General features: G+C 23.4%; 8 protein-coding genes across 8 annotated transcripts; 6 read left to right on the top strand and 2 right to left on the bottom strand.

Annotated features, from left to right (window-relative positions):
• Positions 1-206: 206 nt before the first annotated feature.
• DDB_G0286309 (zinc-containing alcohol dehydrogenase) lies at positions 207-1,346 on the top strand (the record flags this gene model as incomplete). Its single annotated transcript, XM_632757.1, has 2 exons — positions 207-359; positions 474-1,346. 2 exons carry the CDS (start codon positions 207-209, stop codon positions 1,344-1,346), a joined length of 1,026 nt encoding a protein of 341 aa, XP_637849.1.
• A 529-nt stretch (positions 1,347-1,875) lies between these two features.
• On the top strand, positions 1,876-6,511 carry DDB_G0286311 (hypothetical protein; the record flags this gene model as incomplete). The annotated part of the gene is made up of 3 exons (XM_632758.1): positions 1,876-2,004; positions 2,143-2,754; positions 2,831-6,511. 3 exons carry the CDS (start codon positions 1,876-1,878, stop codon positions 6,509-6,511), a joined length of 4,422 nt encoding a protein of 1,473 aa, XP_637850.1.
• Positions 6,512-6,600: 89 nt separating this feature from the next.
• Positions 6,601-7,475, bottom strand: DDB_G0286313 (hypothetical protein; the record flags this gene model as incomplete). Its single annotated transcript, XM_632759.1, has 2 exons — positions 6,601-7,283; positions 7,415-7,475. The coding sequence occupies 2 exons, from the start codon at positions 7,473-7,475 to the stop codon at positions 6,601-6,603; spliced, it is 744 nt and encodes a 247-aa protein (XP_637851.1).
• Positions 7,476-8,172: 697 nt separating this feature from the next.
• Positions 8,173-10,393, top strand: DDB_G0286315 (transmembrane protein; the record flags this gene model as incomplete). Its single annotated transcript, XM_632760.1, has 3 exons — positions 8,173-8,417; positions 8,526-8,702; positions 8,788-10,393. 3 exons carry the CDS (start codon positions 8,173-8,175, stop codon positions 10,391-10,393), a joined length of 2,028 nt encoding a protein of 675 aa, XP_637852.1.
• Positions 10,394-11,336: 943 nt separating this feature from the next.
• On the top strand, positions 11,337-12,626 carry DDB_G0286347 (hypothetical protein; the record flags this gene model as incomplete). The annotated part of the gene is made up of 1 exon (XM_632761.1): positions 11,337-12,626. The coding sequence occupies one exon, from the start codon at positions 11,337-11,339 to the stop codon at positions 12,624-12,626; it is 1,290 nt and encodes a 429-aa protein (XP_637853.1).
• A 333-nt stretch (positions 12,627-12,959) lies between these two features.
• DDB_G0286323 (hypothetical protein) lies at positions 12,960-17,396 on the top strand (the record flags this gene model as incomplete). Its single annotated transcript, XM_632762.1, has 3 exons — positions 12,960-13,359; positions 13,456-13,761; positions 13,861-17,396. 3 exons carry the CDS (start codon positions 12,960-12,962, stop codon positions 17,394-17,396), a joined length of 4,242 nt encoding a protein of 1,413 aa, XP_637854.1.
• A 2,043-nt stretch (positions 17,397-19,439) lies between these two features.
• Positions 19,440-21,208, top strand: erkA (extracellular signal-regulated protein kinase; the record flags this gene model as incomplete). The annotated part of the gene is made up of 2 exons (XM_632612.1): positions 19,440-20,508; positions 20,688-21,208. The coding sequence occupies 2 exons, from the start codon at positions 19,440-19,442 to the stop codon at positions 21,206-21,208; spliced, it is 1,590 nt and encodes a 529-aa protein (XP_637704.1).
• Positions 21,209-21,481: 273 nt separating this feature from the next.
• On the bottom strand, positions 21,482-23,134 carry DDB_G0286361 (hypothetical protein; the record flags this gene model as incomplete). Its single annotated transcript, XM_632613.1, has 2 exons — positions 21,482-23,012; positions 23,121-23,134. 2 exons carry the CDS (start codon positions 23,132-23,134, stop codon positions 21,482-21,484), a joined length of 1,545 nt encoding a protein of 514 aa, XP_637705.1.
• Positions 23,135-23,309: the final 175 nt, after the last annotated feature.

The following is a 23,309-nucleotide window of genomic DNA, read 5'->3' on the forward strand; positions in this document are numbered from 1 at the left end:
TAATAAAAAAAAGTAACGAAAATAGAAAAGTGTGAATTCGAACCCCCACCCATTTCGTTCAATTTAAATTTTATCTTTTTTATTTATTTAGTTTTACCTGTTTTTATTTTATTTTATTTTTTTCATTATTTTTTAATTTTTTTTAAATTTCCTTTTTTTATTTTTATATTTATTATTTTATACAATTAAATAATTACAGAATAATTATGACAAAAGTTAAATTTATTGCATTAAAAAACTATATCAAAGGTGGATATCCACAAGAAAAGGATTTTGAAACAAAAGAAGTAGATTTAGATGAAACATTGGGTAATAATCAAATCCTTGTAAAATTGATTTACATTTCAGTTGATCCATATGTAATTATTAAAAATAAGAAAAAAAAAAAAAAAAAAAAAAAAAAAAAAAAAAAAAAATTATTTAATTTAATATTAAAATTTATTTTATATTTTAAATTAATTTAATTTAAAAAGGTTCGTGGAAGAATGAGTGAAGGTAAATCATATATTGATCCATTTAAGATTGGAGAACCAATTGAATGTGGTGGTGTTGGTAAAATTGAGAAATCAAATTGTAGCAAATGGAAAGTTGGTGATTACATTGCCAATAATCAATTCCCATGGAAAGAGAAATTTGTTACTGATGGTAATAACCCAGGTTGTTATAAAGCTGATAAGAACGCTGCTCCACTTCCATGTTATCTCTCTCTACTTGGTATGACTGGTATGACTGCCTATTGTGGTCTAACTGAAATCGGTGAACCAAAGAAAGGTGAAACATTGGTGGTGAGTGCTGGTTCTGGTGCCGTTGGTCAAATTGTTGGTCAAGTTGGTAAAATCATTGGTTGTAGAGTAATTGGTATTGCTGGATCGAAAGAAAAGTGTGATTTCATGACTAAGGAATTAAGATTCGATGTAGGTATCAATTATAAATCTCCAACTTACAAAGATGATATTGCAAAAGCTGTTGAGAAAACTGGTGTCGATATCTATTGGGAGAATGTTGGTGGTGAAATAACTGATGCAGTTTTGCCACATTTAAACAAATATGCACGTATTCCACTTTGTGGTGTAATCTCTTCCTACAATAAAACCGAATTGGATGTTGGCCCTCGTATTCAAATTTATCTCTTGAAATCATCTGCAAAAATGCAAGGTTTCATTGTTTTTAACTACATTGATAAATTCCCTGCTGCCTCTAAACAATTGGCTGAATGGTATAATCAAGGTAAAATCAAAGATCAACATTCAATTAAAAAAGGCCTTGACCAAGTTGTACCATCATTCCTTTCATTATTTAATAGTGATCATCTTGGTAAAATGATTATTAAAATTGCTGATGAATAAATATTAAAATTTATTTTTAAAAAAAAAAAAAAAAAAAAAAAAGTGTGTTAAACCATTAATTTTATAATTTTTTTTTTGTAATTAAATAATTTAAAAAGATAATTGTAAATGGGGAAAATTTATAATTCAAATAATTGTAATTATTTTTTTAATTTTTCCTACATCGTTTGCATTTTTCCCGCTGGGAAATTCCATTAAAAATAAAAAAATTCAAAAAAAAAATATCTAAATAAAGATATTATTTGGTTATTAAAAAATATTGGATATTTTTTTTCAAAAAAAAAAATTAAAGTGTTAAAGGTAGTACAAAAAAATAAAGAAATCGATTAAATTGATATTTTTTTTTTTCATTAAAAACGAGTTTGTTTTTTTTTTTCCCACCCAGAGTGCGAAAGTTGGAAATATTTTTTTTTTTTTTTTTTTTTTTTTATAAGTTTAACTTTTTTTTTTTTTTATTTTCTTTTTATTTTTTTCTTTTCATAATTTTTTTATATTTATTTATTTATTTATTTATTTTTTAAAAAAAAAAATGAAAAGGTTTTTCATTGTAATATTATTTATTTTACTTGTCTGCATTTTTAATGTAAAATCAGAAGAACAATTGGGGGAGATCGAAATATCTAAAAATAGTTTTTCAATTGACACAAATGCCATCAATGTAAGTATTAATAAAATAAATTGAAATTATTTATCAAAAACTGGCAAAAAATTAAGCCCTTTGTTTCATTTTTTATTAATTTTTATTTTTTTTTTTTGACTTTTTTCTTTTTTTTTTTTTTTTTTTTTAATCCCAAAGGCCGAAATTAATTATGTTATTGATAATAGTATAACCAAACCAAAATTAATAGTTACATTATTATCAGGGGATGTAAATAGCATAGAAGATATAACATCAATTTCAAAAGATAAATCAACCTTGACATTTGGTGATTTTTCATCATTATCATTAGGCAATAAACAAAGTAATAATAATAATAGAATTGTATTAATGATAGCGACAATCACAGGTTCTTTATTATTCATTAGATTTAATATTGGTTTTAATAAATCAACAACATTAATAATTTTAATTATTGGTACAATCTTTTTAATTGGGTCAAGTCATTCAATAACATTATCAGAAGTTTCAATTCGTATTGATATTAAAGTACCATCAACATTTAAATTTGAAAAATTAGATTTGAAATTAGGTTCTGGTTCTTCAAATATTATTGGTTTATCTTCAAATTCAATCAATATTGATAGTTGTTTAAATTTAAAAGATCACAAAATCAATTTATCAGACACAACAATTACATCAGCTTTAAATATTTGTTCAACTAAAAATATTGATATTAAAAATTTAAAACAATCATCAAATTCTTTAATAAATTTAAAAACAAATTCAAATATTACTTTAAATTTTGGTGTAGGTAATTAATTATTATATATAAAAAAAAAAAAAATAATAATAATAATACATACTAAAAAAAAAAAAAAAATAGAATGGATATAGTGGTTTATTAGATATTTATAGTAATAGTTTAAAAATCGATGAAGCTTGTGATATTAAAGTGGATGGTTTAAATACTACTGGTAGTTGTAATGAAGGTACTTCTTCTAAATTAGTTATCAATGCTAATGGAGTCACAATCACTGGTACTACTCCAACAACCACTCCAACAACCACTCCAACAACCACACCAACAACTACACCAACAACTACTCCAACAACTACTCCAACAACTACTCCAACAACTACTCCAACAACTACTCCAACAACTACTCCAACAACTACACCAACAACTACACCAACAACAACACCAACAACAACACCAACAATAACTCCAACAACTACACCAACAACTACACCAACAACTACACCAACAGATTCATGTCCAACAACATCAACATGGAGACCAACAATGGCATCATCAAGTTCACCAAGTTCACCATCATTTTCAAGTGTAACACCAATATTAGATTTTAATTTTGATAAAAGCAATTTAGGATTTAGATCAAGATATAAGTTCAATGAAAAAAGTATTTCAGATGGACCAAATGGTATTGCAAATTCATTTTCTATTAATTTTAATGAAACCTATTCACCAGATAGTAATTGGTTAATTTCAAAGATACCATCACCAGCATTAAGAGCCAACGTAAATTATGTATTCTCTTTTAATTTTAAATTGGGTCAGGCATTATCAAGTGATAATACAATTTCTTCAGTGACAATTTCATTTTATAGTCCAATTGATTTACCAGACCCAAATGTATTGGAATATTTCGATCAACCAACTGCTTCACCATTATTTACAAAAACAATTACCACTGGTAGTTTCTCAAGCTCAACAACTTTTCAAGCAAATAGCATATCAATTAAACCAACCACTGATATTGGTTTATCATTAATTGCAATTCAAATCATTCGTACCAAACAAAATAGTATTCCAATTAATTTATATTTTAGTGAAATGAAATTAAGCATTCCATCGAAATCAATTATTGATCCAACAACATTTTTAACTAAAGATTCAGAATTGATTAATATTCCAAAAGCATCAGCATCATTTGATTCACAAGATCCATCAACATGTCCATATTTAGCAACTGATTTAGTTCATTGGCATGATAAATCCATTTGGAGTTCTGGTATTGTACCTTTACCTAACGCATCGAGTAATATTATTTTACCAGCTGGTAAAAGAGTTTTAATTAGTCCATGTTCAATTTCACAAACTGATATCTATAAAAAAATAACCATTCCACCAACAAGTGAATTGATTTTTAGTGATGTCAATATGACAATGCATGTTCAAGATATCTATGTTCAAGGTAAATTCACTATGGGTACAAAAGAATGTCGTTACAATGCCTATATAAATCTAATTTTTCATGGTACTAAAACCACCAGTGATACTATTGCCACCAATTTCGGTTCAAAAGGTATTGCAGTTGCTTCGGGTGGTTTCATTTCAGTACAAGGTAAACAATATCATAATACTTGGAGTAAATTATCAACCACTGCATGGTCTGGTGATTCTACAATCTATATTCAAGATTCTGTAAATTGGGAAGTTGGCCAACAGGTTTTAATAACAACAAGTGTCTACAAGGATGAATTGTACAATCAGAATGAGGTTTTAACAATTGCTGCAATCTCTGGTAAGAAAATTCAATTTACAAGTGCACTTAAATATTACCATTATGGTGGTCAAGAATATCAAGCAGAGGTTGGTTTACTCTCAAGAAGAATCGTATTCCAAGGTGATCAAAGTTCATCGGATCCTCAACAATTTGGTGGTCATGTATTGGTTAGTGGTGAAGGTCAATTCTCGGGTTTATCATTGGTTCGTTTTGGTCAAAAAAATATTAAAGGTCGTTATCCACTTCATTATCATTTGGCAAATAATGTTCAAAAATCTTATATCTCTGATTGTTCAGTTATTGATAGTTATTATCGTTGTTATACAATTCACGGTACCAATGGTGTGACATTAACTAGAAATGTTGCATTCAATGCCATTGGTCATTGTTATTATTTAGAGGATGGTGTAGAAGTTGATAATACAATCTCTTACAATTTAGGTGCTTTTGTTCATACCATTGGCACACCGGCCGCTGGTTACAATCAATATGGTCAAGATTTCCTACAATCATCCGATCTTACTCAACCTGCCGATTCAGCTGCTGCATGTTATTATATTACAAATGCAGCAAATTCTTTCATTGGTAATGCAGCATCTGGTGGTTGGTCAGGTTTCGCATTCCCAAATTTACCACGTCCAATAGGTAATCATCTTTCAGTTTCAATAGTACCATCACAATTTATTGCAAAAGTTTGGGAAGGTAATACAGCTCATAGTTCAGGTTATTATTTCGAATTTGGTGCTTCAATTTATGTTGGTGGTTTATTAACTTATAATGATGCCACTGGTTTATTACAATATAGTAGTGGTAGAGAATCAAGAGATACCTATTTGACTGGATATAACACTTCAGCAGCAGTTTGGATGAGATTTAACAATACTAAAGTTTATCTTAGCAATAGAGGTTTATCAATGTGGGGTGAAAGAACTGAGGCAGTCAATTTGGAGAGTCATGACTCTAGAAGACCTGCTTCATTATTTGGTGAAGCATGGTTATCAAATGCAATCGTCAATGGTCAATCGGGTAATATCTTATCAGCAAGTGTCGAATACACTAGACAAGGTTTCCAATTTTATGATACTTACGTTCAGACCATCATTAGTAATATCATCTTTAGAAATTTTATAAAGTATCAAAATGCATCATCCAATGAAGAAGATAATAGAGTCATCATTAGTATGACACATAGTTCAGAATTCCTTCCACAAGGTATATCAGTATCAAAGAATATCACAATTCAAAACACTGCTACCTCACAATTCATCGGTCATAATATTCCTGTCAATAGTACTGGTAGTAGTAGATTCTTTAATTTCATCGATTGGGATGGTAGTTTAACAGGTAAAAATGTTCCAACCCTAATTGGATCTCATGAGAAATTTTGGCAATTCGATAATACTTGTTCATTCAATTCAGATTGGAATTGTTATGTTTGTACTAAAGGTACAAGAGAGATTGCCAATGTTCAATTCTGGGTACCAGGTTTAATTTCAAGAGATGATGCTCAAAATAATGATGATTCAATTGGTAGCATTTCATTATTTGGTGATGGAATAACTGATCGTCGTTCAACTAGAGTCATTCATACCGCTGGTATCACTGGTGTTAGTAATTCAGGTTGGTACCTTTATTTAACCGATGGTACTCCAACTTATATGAAAATTTGGTTAGCTCAAGTAATTTACAATAATTATCTATTCATTGCAATTCCTTATCCAGCAACTACAACATTCTCTGTTAGTTCAGAGTATAAATATAATAGTAATTACAATTTCAATTTCACTCAAACATCTTCAGCTTCCGCAGTTAGAAGTGGTGATGGTAAGAAATATTATTTCGATGGTACTCATTTATTCATTAAAGTCATTAACTTTAGATTAAATGGTACTGAAAGTTTTGATCGTGGTGGTGCAAAAGTTTACGATGTTTATTGGGAATTCCTCATTCATATCACTGCTTCAAATACAATAAAGCCACCAGTAAATGGTTTCTTTAAAGGGTTAACTGATACTTTACCATCTTCAAATTTGTAAAATTAAAAATTAAAAATTAAAAATATAAAGTATAAAATAAAATAAAATAATAAATTTTATTTTTAAATTTTAATAATTATAATTGTAAATTAATAAAAAAAAATTGAAAATAATAATAATAATAATAATAGTATTAAATTTGAAGATAGTTTTATAGATGAATTATTGTTATCATTATTATTGTAATTGTTATCATCATCATTATTATTGTTTTCATTATTATTATTATTATTTGTATTTGTATTCGTATTAGTTTTAAATTGACAATCTTCACAAATTCTAAAAGAGTCACCTCTATCTTTACCAATAATTAACATTGCAACAGAATTTAATTGAAAAGCAGTTGGATTTTCCATTTGACATTCAATTGAATTAAATGTTGATTTCTTTACAAAACAAATCTCTGTGTCTCCTGATGTTATTGAAATATCAGAGATATTATATGAGAAATATTTACCTTTAATTATTAGTTGATTTGATTTTAAAATTACATTTTTAATATCTGGTTGTTTAGTTTTATCTGTTGAAAAAATGTAATCATTATTTTCAATTTCAATAATTAAAATATCAGGAACCGTTACATTTTCTGCATTCTTTGGCCAATTACTTTTAAATTGGTTCTTTGCTTTATCATATTTCCATTCTAATATAACTTTAACATTATTTTTTATATCAATACTACTATTAAATGATTCATTACCAATACCATCACCCCTTAATGTAAATGTTTTATTTGGTAATTTTTCATAATTTAAATTTGGAATTATTAAATCTTATTTAATAAATAAAAAATTAAAATAAAAATAAAATAAAATATAATAAAATAAAAAAGTGAATTAATATTAAGAATAATTTAATTATTATTATGTTTTTTTTTATTTTTTTTTTTTTAATCCAATTTACTTTGTGATAAAACAAAATTAAAAAATAAAAATATTGAAATGAGTAGTATTAATAGTTTCATTATTTTAATTAAATAAAAAAATGAAAATTGAATAAAAGAAAAAAAAAAATGATTAGAAAAAAAAAAAAAAAAAAATATTATATATATAAACCCCAAAAAAAAAAAAATTCACACTTAAAACAATTATCCAAAACCGTATCTGACTTTTTTTATTTTTATTTTTATTTTTATATTTTTTTTATTTTTTTTATTTTTATTTTTATTTTATTATTACAATTAGATAAATATAATATATAAAAAAGAGAAAGATGTGGGTTGTATGGTGTGGTAACATTAGTATTTTTACCAAAAGTAGTTATATTATATGAGAAAAAAATAATTTTGGTATTTTTGACAATTATAATTCAATTTGTTAAATTCGATTTTCAGTTTTATTTTAAAATAATAATCCAAATCAAAGGTTCCAAAATTAGCTATCATAAAAAATATTATATTTATTTTTTAAATCTTTTTTTTGTCCCACAAATTCAAGTTAAATCTTTTTTTTTGATCAAAAATAAAATAAAATAAAATAAAACAAAAAAAATAAAATAAAATAAAATAAACATCATTTAATTTTTCCAAAAACCCTTTTTTTTGTTTTTTTTTTATTTTTTTTTATTTTTTATATTTTTTTTTTTATTATTTTTTTTTTAAATTTTTTTTTTTTTTTACTTTTTTTTTAATTAATGAATGTGTGCCCACATAAAAATTAAAGATGAATAAAGTTATATTATTATTCTTTTTATTTATAACATATAGTAGTAATCTTTTAGTTCAATCGCAAACTTTAACAAATATAACAAAATATCCAGATACATCGCAATTACAATACGATCAATCATACTTAAGAATATGTACAAATCTTTTTGAACAAATTGTCAATTTTAATACAACTTTATCTGTTGAATTTGTTTATGATGCATGTTATACTTGTGAATATCAAAATTTAGTTGTTTTGGAGTAAGTAAATAATATTGATATTAATAAAAAAATTGGGGGCACCAATTTACTTTTTTTTTTTTTTTTTTGTAAACTTAATCTAATTATAAAATGTACAATTTTTTATAGTTCATCAAGTTCAAAATATATTATTATGCCAAGTACGTTTGGATATAAATTTAATATTAGTGTATTATATAATGGAAAAGCACAAGATGATATATTATATTTATCATTTCATGAAACATTTGGTGAATATGGTATCTATGACATTAGTGTAAACATTTCTACAGTAAATGTAACAAAGTAAGTATAAATATATAATAATTATTATTATTATTATTTTATTATTATTATTAATAAAAAAAAAAAAAAAAAAAAAAAAAAAAAGAAAAATTTATCATTCAGTTAAAACATTAAAAGAACCAATTAATTCAGAGATACCAATTGCAGTATTATTTTCAATTTTAGTTGGTATGGCAATTTTATGGCCATTTATAGTTTATTTATATAAGAGAAGTAAAAGAGATTCATTAGAGTATCAATTGATGGCAAGTGTTGAAAGAGAGAATAGAAAAAAAGATAGATTAAGATCATTGGATGTATTTAGAGGATTTTCAATCACAATTATGATCTTTGTGAATTACGGTGGTGGTGGATATTGGTTCTTTAATCATAGTTTATGGAATGGTTTAACCGTTGCAGATTTAGTTTTCCCATGGTTTGTTTTCATCATGGGTATTGCAATGCCATTATCATTTCATGCCATGGAGAAAAGAGGTACACCAAAGAGAATCATCTTTCAAAAGTTATTACGTAGATCAATCATTTTATTCGCGTTAGGTTTATTCATAAACAATGGTGTCGATTTACAACAATGGAGAATTTTAGGTGTACTTCAAAGATTTTCAATCTCTTATTTAGTGGTTGGTTCAATTATGTTATTCGTACCAATATGGAAATTTAGATCTTCACCAAATGATACTATAAATATTAATGATGGTAGTAGCGGTGGTGGTGGTGGTATTGGTATTCAATCACAACAACAGCATCAATCACAACAATATAATCATTCATCACAACAGTATAGTCAACAACAGGTATTTTTAATACCTCAAGAAGTGGTTGAACAACAATCAATTTTAAATGGACCATCAATGAATAATATTAAAGATACTGATACTTTTGTTAAAGGTAATATATATATGTCAATGATACAACATGAGACTGTGATTAGTAAATATTTTTCAGATATAGCTCCATATTGGATTCAATGGGTATTTGCTTTAATCATTTTTTCAGGTTGGTTCCTATTGATGTTTTTAGTGCCTGTACCAGGTTGTCCAACTGGTTATTTGGGTGCTGGTGGTTTGGCAGATCAAGGTAGATATCAACATTGTACAGGTGGTGCTGCACGTTTAATAGATTTGAAAATTTTCACTGAAGCTCATATCTTTCAAAATCCAACATGTCTTGAGGTTTATAAAACACCATCCTACGATCCAGAAGGTACCGTTGGTTATTTAACAAGTATTTTCCTTTGTTTTATTGGTGTTCAAGCGGGTAGAATCATTCTAACATATAAGTCAAATAGATCACGTTTAATACGTTGGATGGTTTGGTCAGTGGTACTATGTGGTATCGCTGCTGGGTTGTGTGGGTTAACTCAAAATCAAGGTTGGTTACCAGTTAATAAGAATCTTTGGTCACCATCTTTCATTTTGTTGATGGCTGGTTTTGGTTTCTTTGTTTTAACCGTAATGTTTATTTTGATTGATATCAAAAAGATTTGGAATGGTTCACCATTCATTTATGTTGGTATGAATCCAATCACCATCTATTGTGGCCATGAAATTTTGGGAACTTATTTCCCTTTCTCTTTCAATGTTACCTATCAAACTCATTCATTATATTTACTTTCCAATTGTATTGGTGTTGGTTGTTGGTTATTAATAGCTTATCAAATGTATAGAAATAAATTATTTATTAATATTTAAATTAAATATTATTCTGAAAAAAAAATAAAAAATAAATAAAAAAAAAAAAATTATAAATAAAATAAAATTAAAAAATACAGCAACTCAATTTAAATTTTTAAATTATAATAAAAAGATAATCGGTTTGGGAGAAAATTAAAAAAAAGTTTGGATTTATTTTTATTTTAAATCTTGGTTATTTTACAAATCTTTACTATTTTTTAAATAATTGTCAAGTTAAAAAAAAAAAAAAACAGAGTTTGATTGAAAAAATAACAAAGATATTAAGCATATATATGTGTTGTTATTTTTATTACTATTGCTTTTTTTTTAATTTTGATAGTTGAATGTTAATTAGTTTATACTCTAAACTTTTTTTTTTTTTTTTTTTTAATATAATTAATTTTTTTAAATATATATATATATAATTAATTTTTTTTAATATATATATATAATTAATTTTTTTTAATATATATATATAATTAATTTTTTTTTTTTTTTAAAAATAATTAATTTTTTTTTTTTTATAAATCTATTTATCTATATTCATATTAAAAATAAATAAAATTAAATTAAATTAAATCATTGCTAAAATAAAATAAATGAAAAAAATGAAAAAAAAAAAAAATAAAAAAAAAAAAATAAAAAAAAATAAAAAAAAACGATTGAAAAATATGGAATAAAAAAAAGAAATAATTTTATAATGTATAAATTTAAAAAAAAAAAAGATTTACTTTATAACTATTTATTTTCATGGAAGGTTATTAATTTTCATTTTTTGATTTTTATAACCCCACAAACAAAAAAAAAAAACTTTTTTTTTTTTTTCAAAAAAAAAAATTTCAAAAAAGTTGGTTATAAATTTCAAAATTCTTCACTCATCGACAAATAAAAAAAAAAATTAGTTATTTTATTTTTTATTTATTTGTTTTTTTAAATTTTTTTTTTTTTTTCAACAATAATGATGGTTTCTTTTGATAATAATAATAACAATAACAATAATAATAAAACAACACTCTCATTAATTAATTCAAATGAATTTTTAATATTATGGCAAGATAAGAAAATTAGTGATGGTGATTCAATTGAATTTATAGTATCAAATTTATTATCAATATTAATTAATGAAGAAGAAGAGAAAGAAAGGAATTCATATGAAAATGGAATAAATTATAATAATGGATCAGGATATGAATATTTACATTCATTTTATAATCCAAAAGGATTTAAACCAAGTATTTCAATCACTGATTTCACTTATAGATTAGTAAAGTATTTAGGATGTAGTAAATCATGTTTTATAATTGCATTAATTTATTTAGATAGAATCATTGAATCTGATAAATTTAAAGTACCAATCAATGGTTATAATGTACATAGAATTTATTTTACATGTATTTTAGTTTCAATTAAATTCTTTGATGATTATTTTTACCCATTAGATATTTATTCAAGAGTTTGTGGTGTATCATTAGAAGAAACAAGTAGAATGGAAAGACAATGTATAAAATTATTAGATTTCAATGTAAATATCAATTTAAATCAGTTTAATGATTATTTATCAATTTTAGATTATAAAGGTTTCATTCAATTCGAAATTGAAAATCAACCTTCTGATGAAGAAGATAATGAAGAAGAAGAAGAAGAGGATAATGAAGAGGAGGAAGAAGAAGAAAACTATAAAGAAGAGGAAGAATATCAAGAAAGTATTGATGATTATGAAAATAGAATTAATATTGTTGAAAAGGTTAGTTATAATCATAATGATGGAGACAATTATCATAGTGGTGGTAGTAATAGTAATAATTCAATGATTAACTCTCCTCAAGAAGTACCATTGAATTTACCACAAAGATTAATTAATAAAAGTAGAATTACAAAATCAGATACTCTTATTATAAACTTTAATAAAAATAATAATAATAATAATAATAATAATAATAATAATAATAATAATAATAATAATAGCAATAATGGTAGTGAAAACAATAGTAATAATAGTAGTAGCGATAGTATACCGACTATTATGTTTGGTGGTAGTGGTAATAATATAAACAACTACCCATCAAGAGCAATAACAATTGAAAGTAGATTAAAAGGTAACACTTTAAGTCAAAGTTTAGATAGTAAAGATATATTCTTAAGAAATTCAACAAAACGTTTCCCATCTAAGTTTTCAATTTCACCAGATTTAAGATCAAAATTCATTATTAGTAAAAGTAGTAGTAGTGGTAGTAAATCAATTAAAAAATAATTTATTTTTTATAAATAGATTTTATTTTAATTAATTATAAAATTAATGTTGTACAATATAATAATAAAAAAAAAAAAATAAAAATAAAAACTTATTTTTCAGAGTGTATCTTTTATTTTTTTTTTTTTTTTTTATTTTGCCCGGTTATTTTTTTTTATTATAAAAAAAAATAATAAAAAAAAAAAAAGATATTTTCCAAACCACCCCAACCTTTTATAATTTTTATTTTTATTTTTTTTTTTTTATTTTTATTTTTTTTTTTATTTTTATTTTTATTTTTTTTTTTTTTCTTTTTTCTGATCTACAAACGAGCCCAATAAATAATTAAAAAAAATGAAATTATTATTTTTTTTAATCTTTTTTTTATTAATAAATTTTAATATTTTTGTTGAGTCCCTAAAAATTACTGATCTATCAACAAAATCATCACTCAATCAGTATTCAGATGGACCGAATCAAAATAATTTTCCAACATGTAAATTTGTTGTAGTATTATTTTTAGAATTGTCTGAAAGTACAAATGATATCCGTTTATTCCAACCAGAATATAGTCAACAAATCTATTCACATTCCACTTCTCCATCAAACGGCAATAAAACTTTAATTTATCAAATTGAAAGCTGGGCCTCTGATTCAAAAAATGGTTTAATAGTTGGTAATTACACATTTGGCGAGATATATCCAAATGGAACAATAGCAGTATCTAATATAAATAAAAACTTTTATTGTTCTGGTAAATATTTAAATTTAAAAAAAAAAAAAAAAAAAAAATTATTTATAGTTTGAATGTTGTATTAATTAATAAATATTAATATTTGAAAAATTAAAGCGCCACCATTACCAGAAAAAAATAATATTATAGCTACAGATTTTAGTTTATATGATAATAAAATTATGATTAGTTATTTTTCAATTTATTCATGGAATAGAGCAAATTTAATATCATTATCATTTATTGATAATTTAAAATCAGATATATGTGATTCTGATTGTAGAATTGAAAAATCTGGTAATTATTATATGATTTATATGAAAATTAATAATTTTGATACAATGACATTTTCAATAAATTCAACATACCATAATAATTTCAATTTTGCTCTAACTATTAATGGAATTTTTAAAAATACAAAAAGTAAGTATTTTCATTTTAAAAAATAACAATATAAAAAACTAAATATAAAACAATTTATTAATAAATGAATAAAAAAAAAAAAAAAAAAAAAAATTTTAGAAGCTAATATGGTAATTCCAACAAACGTTAAATTTTATCCATCGGGTCCATTTATAAATAGATTTAGTGTTAATAGTTATAGCTATAGTTTAATTAATTTAGATTCAGATGAACCAATTAAATATTTATCATCAAACTATGTAAATTCAAGTGGTTTTGAAAAATTTGAAATTCAAATGAGTCAAATAATTTTTACAAATAAATTATCACAAGCATTTTTAAATCAAAATCATTTAATGAATGAAGCATATTATGAATATAGATATTGGAATAATCAAACAATAAATAATAATATTAATCAAGTTAATAAAAATGAAAAGTTATTATCACCACTTTACCAAATTGAATCATATATAAATGGAGATGTTGTATCGGGTCCTCCTTTTACTACATATACAGCTTCGATAGGTGCAATGGATTTTTTAGGTATTGGTTCAATAAATACTAAAACTCTTTCATTCCCAATGGTTTTAATGTATCCACAAATATCATTTACAAAGTATTATTCATTCCCATTTGGATGTAGTGTTGCAAATGAATCAACATATATAACATCGATAACTCAACCAATGAGTAATGGTATTCAAGGAACTTTAAAAGTTTTTATTGGTGGATCAAATGTATATAGTGTAGATGCTAGTTCAATTCCAAAGGAAACTTTAATATTTTCATTGGAATTTATTTATATTGGTTTTAATAAATTCATGGTTAAAACTAAAATTGGGGGTGATTTTTATTTTATAACAAGTCAAAGTTATGATTTTGATTTTGCTGTTGTTAAAGCTACTGGTTATGATGGTGTTGGATCATATTCTAATATTTTTCAACCTTCATTTGGTCAATTTAAAGATTTTACAACATTCAGAGCATTTAGTGGTGATTTAAAAGAAACACAATTACCAAAACATTTATTACCAAGAATTCCAAATTTAAATGAAATCATTGAATCACCAATAATTAATTCATTAAAATTTGAAGTTCAATCAATGAATACAACCGATGTTGGTGGATTAAATACAGTTTATTTAGGTTTTAATAATTTTGACTTTAAACATTCAATTTTTCATCATCCATCATTTATTTTATCACCTAAAAGTTTATCTTCAAATATTCATTTTCATAAAGCAATACCTTTCACTTTAATTGATGAAAATAAAAAATTATTTAAAGCAGAATTTTATGTACCAGCTAATTTACCAACTGGAGAAGTTGATTATTCAATTGTAAATAATGTTGGTTATGAATATACTTCAAGTTATATTAAATCATATTTATTAAATAATCCATCAACTGATAGTAATGTGAATGATACATCGTCATTATATACTTATTCAGAATATGGTTATTCATTACCACCAATAATTAAATCGTATTCATTTGAAAAAGAAATAGTTGAAATTAATGATTTACAAAATTTAAATAGAATTAATTTAACAATTCAATTACAACCATCAAGAAATCAATTTGATAACGGTTTCATTTCAATTGAAAGTTCAAGTATTACTACATTTAGAAAGATGTATTTTAATTTTTCATTTACAAATGAACAATTAGTTGGCGGTACAAATGATACATTTACATTTGAATTGAAATTTCCATGTTTTACAAGTAAATATGAAATTATAAATGTTACATTGATTGATAAACAAGGCTATTTATCCTCATTTAATAAATATTCATATAATGGTGATATTACTACAACAATACCATTACCAATTGACCCATTCATGATTTTTAATACTGTGAAGGGATTTAGTGTGCAATGCAATCAATTGGCAATTCTAGAATCATCTCCAATAATTACATCATTAACCGCAAATTTAAATTCAATAATAACTAATTCACCAATTACAAAAGATTTACAATTTACTCTACAAGTTAAAGATCCAATTGGTTTAATGACAGAATCACAATTACCATTTATTTATTTAGTTGGTGGTTTAATTGATGATACTATTAGAATACCTTTTGAAATTTATCAATATAATGATACATTTGCGACTTTTAAATCGAATCCTATCACTGTCCCATTTGGTTTTGGTTTACCATTTTTATCAATTCCATTATCAGTATATGGTATTTGTAATAAAGTTGGTATTATTAGTGGATACAATAAAAATCAATTAAAAGGAATGAATAACACACAAATTATCCATGAAATTCCAATTGTTTCAATAAATTTAACCAACATACCAATAATTTTAGATTCATCAGCATTCTATAGTATAGGTGGAAATTTAACATTATTTGGAAAGAATTTACAAGATGCTTTATCTGTTAACGTTTTAATTCAATCAACCCAATTATCATATCCAGTAATTGGAAATCAAAATGAAAGTTATTTAACAATTAATTTACAACCAATTAATGAACCATTTTATGTTAATATAACCAATAGTAATTTATTTTTAATAGTTCCAATTCAAGTGCCCAATAAAGTTAATGAATATAAAATTGTACCATCAACACCAATACCAACAAATCCTCCTCAAAAATGTATTGGTAATCCACAATGTGGTGGAGCAACACATGGTACATGTACTGAATCAGGTTGTGTTTGTTTTTCACCATGGATTGGTGAATCATGTAATTCAAAAGTTTTAGTTATTACGCCACCAATTGTTAATCCAAATACACCATCAACTAATTTCACATATCATGATAAAGATAGTGAATCTGAAATTGCAGGTATAATATCATTGGTTGAATTGAGAGAAATCGATTATGAATCAAAACCAATCAAACGTTATCCATTCGATAAATGGATATTGACAAAGATTAATCCTAATGAAAATTTTTATACAACTTCAATTTTAGATAATAATAATAATAATTCAAAATTAATTTGTAATGTAACTGTATCAAGTATTTGGTATGAACAACTTACAGTAATTACATTTGCGGATCAAAAGATTACTATGGATCCATCTACATTGAAATATAATATCAATATAACTTCATACCCATTCTCAAATAAATTAAATACTCTTCAATTGGTAATTTCTGCAAGTGCAAAAGAAACAAATAATAATTCAAAATCAGATTATTGCTCATCTAGTTCCTATGGTAATACAGTTTTAGATAATTCAAATTATTTAAAACTAACAATTAACTATCAAAGTATTTATGGTAAATTTATAAAAAGAGGTATAATTGATTTTAAAACAATATCAATTGGAAATTCTCAATTAGCCTTAAATGATCCAATAATTGAAAATGATCATGGTGATGAGGCAATTACTTCAACCTTTCAAAAATCTTTTATTGCTATTAATATTCCATATTATATATTTCTTGCTCAACTTGATCCATCTTTTTCAGTTTTAGTTAATCCAAACTTAAATAATGATGAAAATTCAATTTGTAGTCAATCAAACGATCATTCTATTAATGAAAAACTTATCATTGGTATTGTTGTTGGTGTAGTTGGTTTTACAATTGCATTAGTGGTGGTTATTATTATAATCATAAAGAAAAAGCATCATTTAAGACGTTTACAATATAAAATTAAATTAAAAAAACAAAATAAATTATAATAAAAATATTTTATTTATTTTTAGAAAAATTTAAAAAAATATATGTATTATTTTATTTTATTTAATTTATTTATTTATTTATTTATTTATTTATTTATTTATTTATTTATTTTTTTATTTATTTATTTATTTTTATCAATAAAATAATTTACCTAAAAAAAAAAAAAAGGAAAGATAAATTTAATATTTAGTTTGTTATTTGAATAACTTTTTAATAATTTTAGAAAAAAAAAAAAAAAAAAAAAAAAAAAAAAAAAAAAGGAAAATTGTAAAAAAAAAATTAATTTTGTTATTATTTTTTTTTAATTATTTTTATCTCGTCTTGGTTTTAATTTTGACCAGAATGAAATTTTGTTTTTTTTTTTTGACTGATTTTTTTTTTTTTTTTTTTCATTAAAAACATGTTTATTAAAATCTTATATTGGGGAATTAAATCATATATATGAAATATTAATTAATTAATTAATTGGTTTTTTGATTGGTTTTTTTTTTTTTTTTTGTTATTTTTATTTTTTTTTTTTTTTTTTCAACCGAGCCAAAAAAAAACCAATCAAAAAAAAAATATCTTATTTTTAGCAATCTACAAATTTAGCAATCTACAAATTTTTAAAAAAAGTTTTTTCAAAAAATTTTAAAAAAAAAAAAAATAAAAAATAAAAAAAAAAAAATATTAATAGACTGTTTCTCGTGATCTTGAGGAAAAATTTTTTTGTGTATTGGAGGTTTAAAATTGTTGTAAATCACATTCTTTGTAGTAGGGTGAATTGATTTAAATAATTATTATAATTAATGATTTACACACAAACAAATATAATTTATTTATTGAAATGAAAATCACAAAAAAATCTTTTTTTTAAAATTTTTTATTTTTGTTGAGAAGATACAAAAAAAAAAAAAAAATTAAAAATAAAAAAATAAAAAAAAAAAATAAATAAAAAAAGAATTTAAAAATAAAAAATTAAAAAAAATAAAAAAAAAAAAAAAATTCGAGATTTTGGTTTTGATTTTATATTCCTAAAAAAAAAAAAAAAAAAAAAAAAAAAAAAAAAGAAAAGAAAAAAGTTTTTTTTTTTTTTTTATTTTTGGCATTTTTAACAACAATAAAAGATAAATTCATAAACTCACTCAAAGAGAGAGAAAGAGAGACACACACATACATTCTGTAGTTTGTAGCTCCAAAAAAAAACAATAACAAAGATACAATAATAGCAATAATTATTAGTGCGCTCACACTGCAAATAATAATAAAAAACATTCAAATAAACTTTTTCATTAAATTAAACCCCCCAATACTGTTTTATTAATATAAAAAAAAAAAAAAAAAATCGAAAATTTTTTAAAAATAAAAAAAAAAACAATATCAGATATCTGTTTCTTTTTTTTTTTTTTTAAAAAAAAAACATTTTTGTTAAGATCAATCTCAGTTATAACGACACTTTTCAATTAATTAGCACACAAAGTTAATAAAAATAAAAGAAAAAAAAAAAAAAAAAAAAAAGAAATAAAAATAAAAATAAAATAACAACAACGTTTCTTCAAATAACCAAATTACACCCACCCACACAATTTACCACTTACTCACTATATTTGTTTATGTATAAAATCACTCTCAATCAATCATTTATATTAATACAATAATTAAATAAATTAATATTTAAAAATAAAAAAATAAAAAATAAAAAAAAAAAAAAAAAAAAAAAAAATTTGTCATTAAAACTCATTTTTTTTATTTTTTTTTTTTATATCTAGTATCTAATTTTAAAAACCCACATAAAAAAAAAAAAAAAAAAAAAAACTTTCATTCTTGTAAATAATAAAAATAAAAATAAAATTATAAAAAAATAAAAATAAAAAAATAAAAAAAAAAAAACCACACAATTTTATATATAACACACCATATACACTTACATATAAAAACTATAAATAGTAAATAAATAAATAAAATTTTTTTTTTTTTTTTTAAAGTAAATAATTAAATAAATAAAAAAACCTTTTTTTTTGTAGAATAGTAAATAAATAAATAAATAAAATAAAATATAAAAAATGGAACCAGAATTTGATCACTTTCAATCACAAATGGATTCCGATAATACACACCAATCAACAATGTTTAATGTCCAAGATAATAATGCCATTCTAATGAGTGGAATGGAAAATGTTCTCCAATCTCCACGTCAATTACAAGCAGCTGCACAAGCACAACAACAAGCAGCTGCACAAGCTCAACAACAACAAGTACAAGCTCAACAAGTACAAGCTCAACAAGCACAACAACAACAACAACAACAACAAAACCAACAACAACAACAACAACAACAAAACCAACAAAACCAACAACAACAACAAAATCAACAACAACAATCACAACAAATGACACAACAACAATTACAACAATTAATGCCACCACCACCAACAAGTGATACAAGTAATTTTAATGATAATATATCATATTTTGTATATGGATCACAATTTACAGTACCAAGAAGATATTCAATAGTAAAGTGTATAGGACATGGTGCCTATGGAGTTGTTTGTTCTGCCAAAGATAATTTAACAGGAGAAAAGGTTGCAATTAAAAAGATTAGTAAAGCATTTGACAATTTAAAAGATACAAAACGTACATTACGTGAAATTCATTTACTTAGACATTTTAAACATGAAAATCTTATCTCGATCAAGGATATATTGAAACCAAATAGTAAAGAGCAATTTGAAGACGTTTATATAGTTTCAGAATTGATGGATACAGATTTACACCAAATTATAACTTCACCACAACCATTATCGGATGATCATTGTCAATATTTCGTTTATCAAATGTTACGTGGTCTAAAACATATTCATTCAGCAAATGTATTACATAGAGATTTAAAACCTTCAAACCTTTTAATAAATGAAGATTGTCTATTAAAAATTTGTGATCTTGGTCTTGCTCGTGTTGAAGATGCAACTCATCAAGGTTTTATGACTGAATACGTTGCAACTCGTTGGTATCGTGCTCCTGAAGTCATTCTATCTTGGAATAAATATACAAAAGCAATTGATATTTGGTCTGTAGGTTGTATTTTCGCTGAACTTTTAGGTAGAAAACCTTTATTCCAAGGAAAAGATTGTAAGTATTTTTATGAAAAAAAAAAAAAAAAAAAAAAAAAAAAAAAAAACCTGGAAAAATATATTTTTATTTTTTTATTTTTTTTGGAAATTTTTGGAAAAATTAAAACTTTTTTTTTTTTTTTTTTTTTACTAATACAATCTTTTTTATTTTTTATTTTTTTTTAAAAAAAAATAAAGATATTCATCAAATTACATTAATTATAGAAACTATTGGATCACCATCAGAAGAAGATATTTGTAATATTGCAAATGAACAAGCACGTCAATTTATAAGAAATATGGGTAACCAACCAAAAGTTAATTTTGCAAATATGTTCCCAAAAGCAAATCCAGATGCAATTGATTTATTAGAAAGAATGTTATATTTTGATCCAAGTAAGAGATTAACGGTTGAGGAAGCTTTGGCACATCCATATTTTCAATCTTTACATGACCCATCAGATGAACCAATTTGTTTACATAAGTTTAGTTTAAATTTTGAAGCATGGGATTTAAATAGAGATTTATTAAAAGAATTAATTTATAATGAAATGTTAGCTTATCATCCTGAAGATCCACAGGCACCATACTATACTGACTTAAATAATCCTAATTTCAATTTATCAAGAATTCAATCTTCAAGTGAATTATTTAATTTATTACAACAACAAAAACAACAAATACATCAACAAGTAAATCAACAATCAATTAAAAATTAATAATTAATTTTATTAACAAAAAAAAAAAAAAAAAAAAAAAAAATAGTCAAAAAATCAAAAAATTAAAAAAAAAAAAAAAAAAACTTTATACATTTTTTATTTATTATTTTCTTTGGAAACAAATCAAATCAAAAACTAAACAAAAAAGAAAAAAAAGAAAAGAATTATTTTTTAAAAAAAAAAACAAAAAAAAAAAAACAAATAAAGTTTATTTTATAGTATTATTATCCATGGACAATCTATGAAATTCACAAATTGTTCTGCCTATATATTTTAAGATTGTTTATCTTCTATATTTGTTTTTCTTGTATTTCTTTGTTTTAAAGGTTTGTTAAATTTTAAGGTTATTTGAGGTGTTGGTTGTGGTGGTTCGTTATTATTATTATTATTATTATTATTATTATTATTATTATTATTATTATTATTATTATTATTATTATTATTATTATTATTATTATTATTATTTAATGAAAATACACCAGATTTATTAAAAGATAAAACTGATTCAAAATTCTTTGATGTTGATGGAATGGTTGGTGAAATTACATTTGTAAGGGTTATTGGTTTTTTATGATTTGCCATAGCTCTTTTTGTAATGTTTACACTTTCTTCTTCACTATCGGCATCAGATACATCGGAATAGTCTTTTTCATCTCGTTTATTTTCATCATTATCTTTTTTATTTTTTTTATCTTTTTTATCTTTTTCATCATCACTATCTTTTCTTGTTGAACCAAATGCACTTTCAATTGGATCAACTGTTTGCCATTGTCCAATTATACTCTCACTTTGATCAACTTCTGAAGATTCTGATTCTGATTCTGATCCTGATCCAGATTCCTCTTCATCATCGTCATTATCATCACTCTCTTCACCTTCTTCACCTTCTCCACTTTTATTATTATTATTATTATTATTAAGCTCATTTTCTTTTTCATTTGATTTATCTTTATTTTCATTATTAACACATTCATCTTTTGAAATTTTTGCTGGTATAGGTGAATTTGTATCATCTTGTTTTCTCTTTTTTTGGTGCGAAGGTGATATTATTGTTGATGATGAGGAAGAAGATAATGTGTCAGTTGAAGAATCTAAACGTGATTTTAAAAGTGGTGATTCTGTATATCCATATAAACTTGTATTTAAAGGTGGTTCAGGTATTGGTTGATTACCTTCATTTTGATAGTAATCATATATTAATTGCTGTCTATCTTGATAATAGTTATAATAATCATTATTACTTAGTAGTTGTCTTTGTTGTTCTTGTATCTCTTTAAACTTTGAATCTGCGTTATCACAATTTTTATTTGAGGCTGTAGTATTAGTAGTAGTGGTAGTAGTTGTTGTGGTAGGATATTGTGGTTGGTGGTAATTATTATTATTATTACTATTATTATTATTATTATTATTATTATTATTATTATTATTATTATTATTATTATTATTATTATTATTATTACTATTATTATTAAATATTCTTTGTTGTTGTTGTGGTTGTTGTGGTTGTTGTTGTGGTTGTTGTTGGTGTTTCTTTTCATCTAAAACTCTTGATAAATCTTTTTCTCTAAAAGATCTTGCACCTGTATTTTTTATTCTATTTATTTCTCTTTCAGCTTCTTTTTGGTCTCTTTCTTGATATTTTTTATCTCTATTTTGGGTAGATACAAATCTTGTAACATTGTTTTTATGTCTCCATCCTTCTTCATGATTCTTTACGCTAATATTATCTTGAATGAATATTTTACAATATTTACACCAATGTTTATTGTTATCTTTTTTATTATTATTGTTATTATTATTACTCCTATGTTTATTATAATAATTAATTGTTAGTTAGTAATTTTATACAGAGGTGTTATTTTTTACATATCTCTTTTTTTTTTTTTTTTTTTTTTTTATACATACATTTTACTCTGTAATTTTCATGAAAATGAAAAAAAAAAAAAAATAATTGTAGTTGTTTAAAAAAAGAAATTCAAAAAAATTTCTGAACCCTTTTTTTTTTTTTTTTTTTTTTTTTTTTTTACTAAAAAAAAAAAAAATATAAAAATAGATTCTACCAATTCCAACTTATTTTATTTTTTTATTTATTTTAGATATT

The sequence above is a fragment of the Dictyostelium discoideum genome (genome assembly GCF_000004695.1).
Source record: "Dictyostelium discoideum AX4 chromosome 4 chromosome, whole genome shotgun sequence".
NCBI classification, from domain to species: Eukaryota; Evosea; class Eumycetozoa; order Dictyosteliales; family Dictyosteliaceae; genus Dictyostelium; species Dictyostelium discoideum.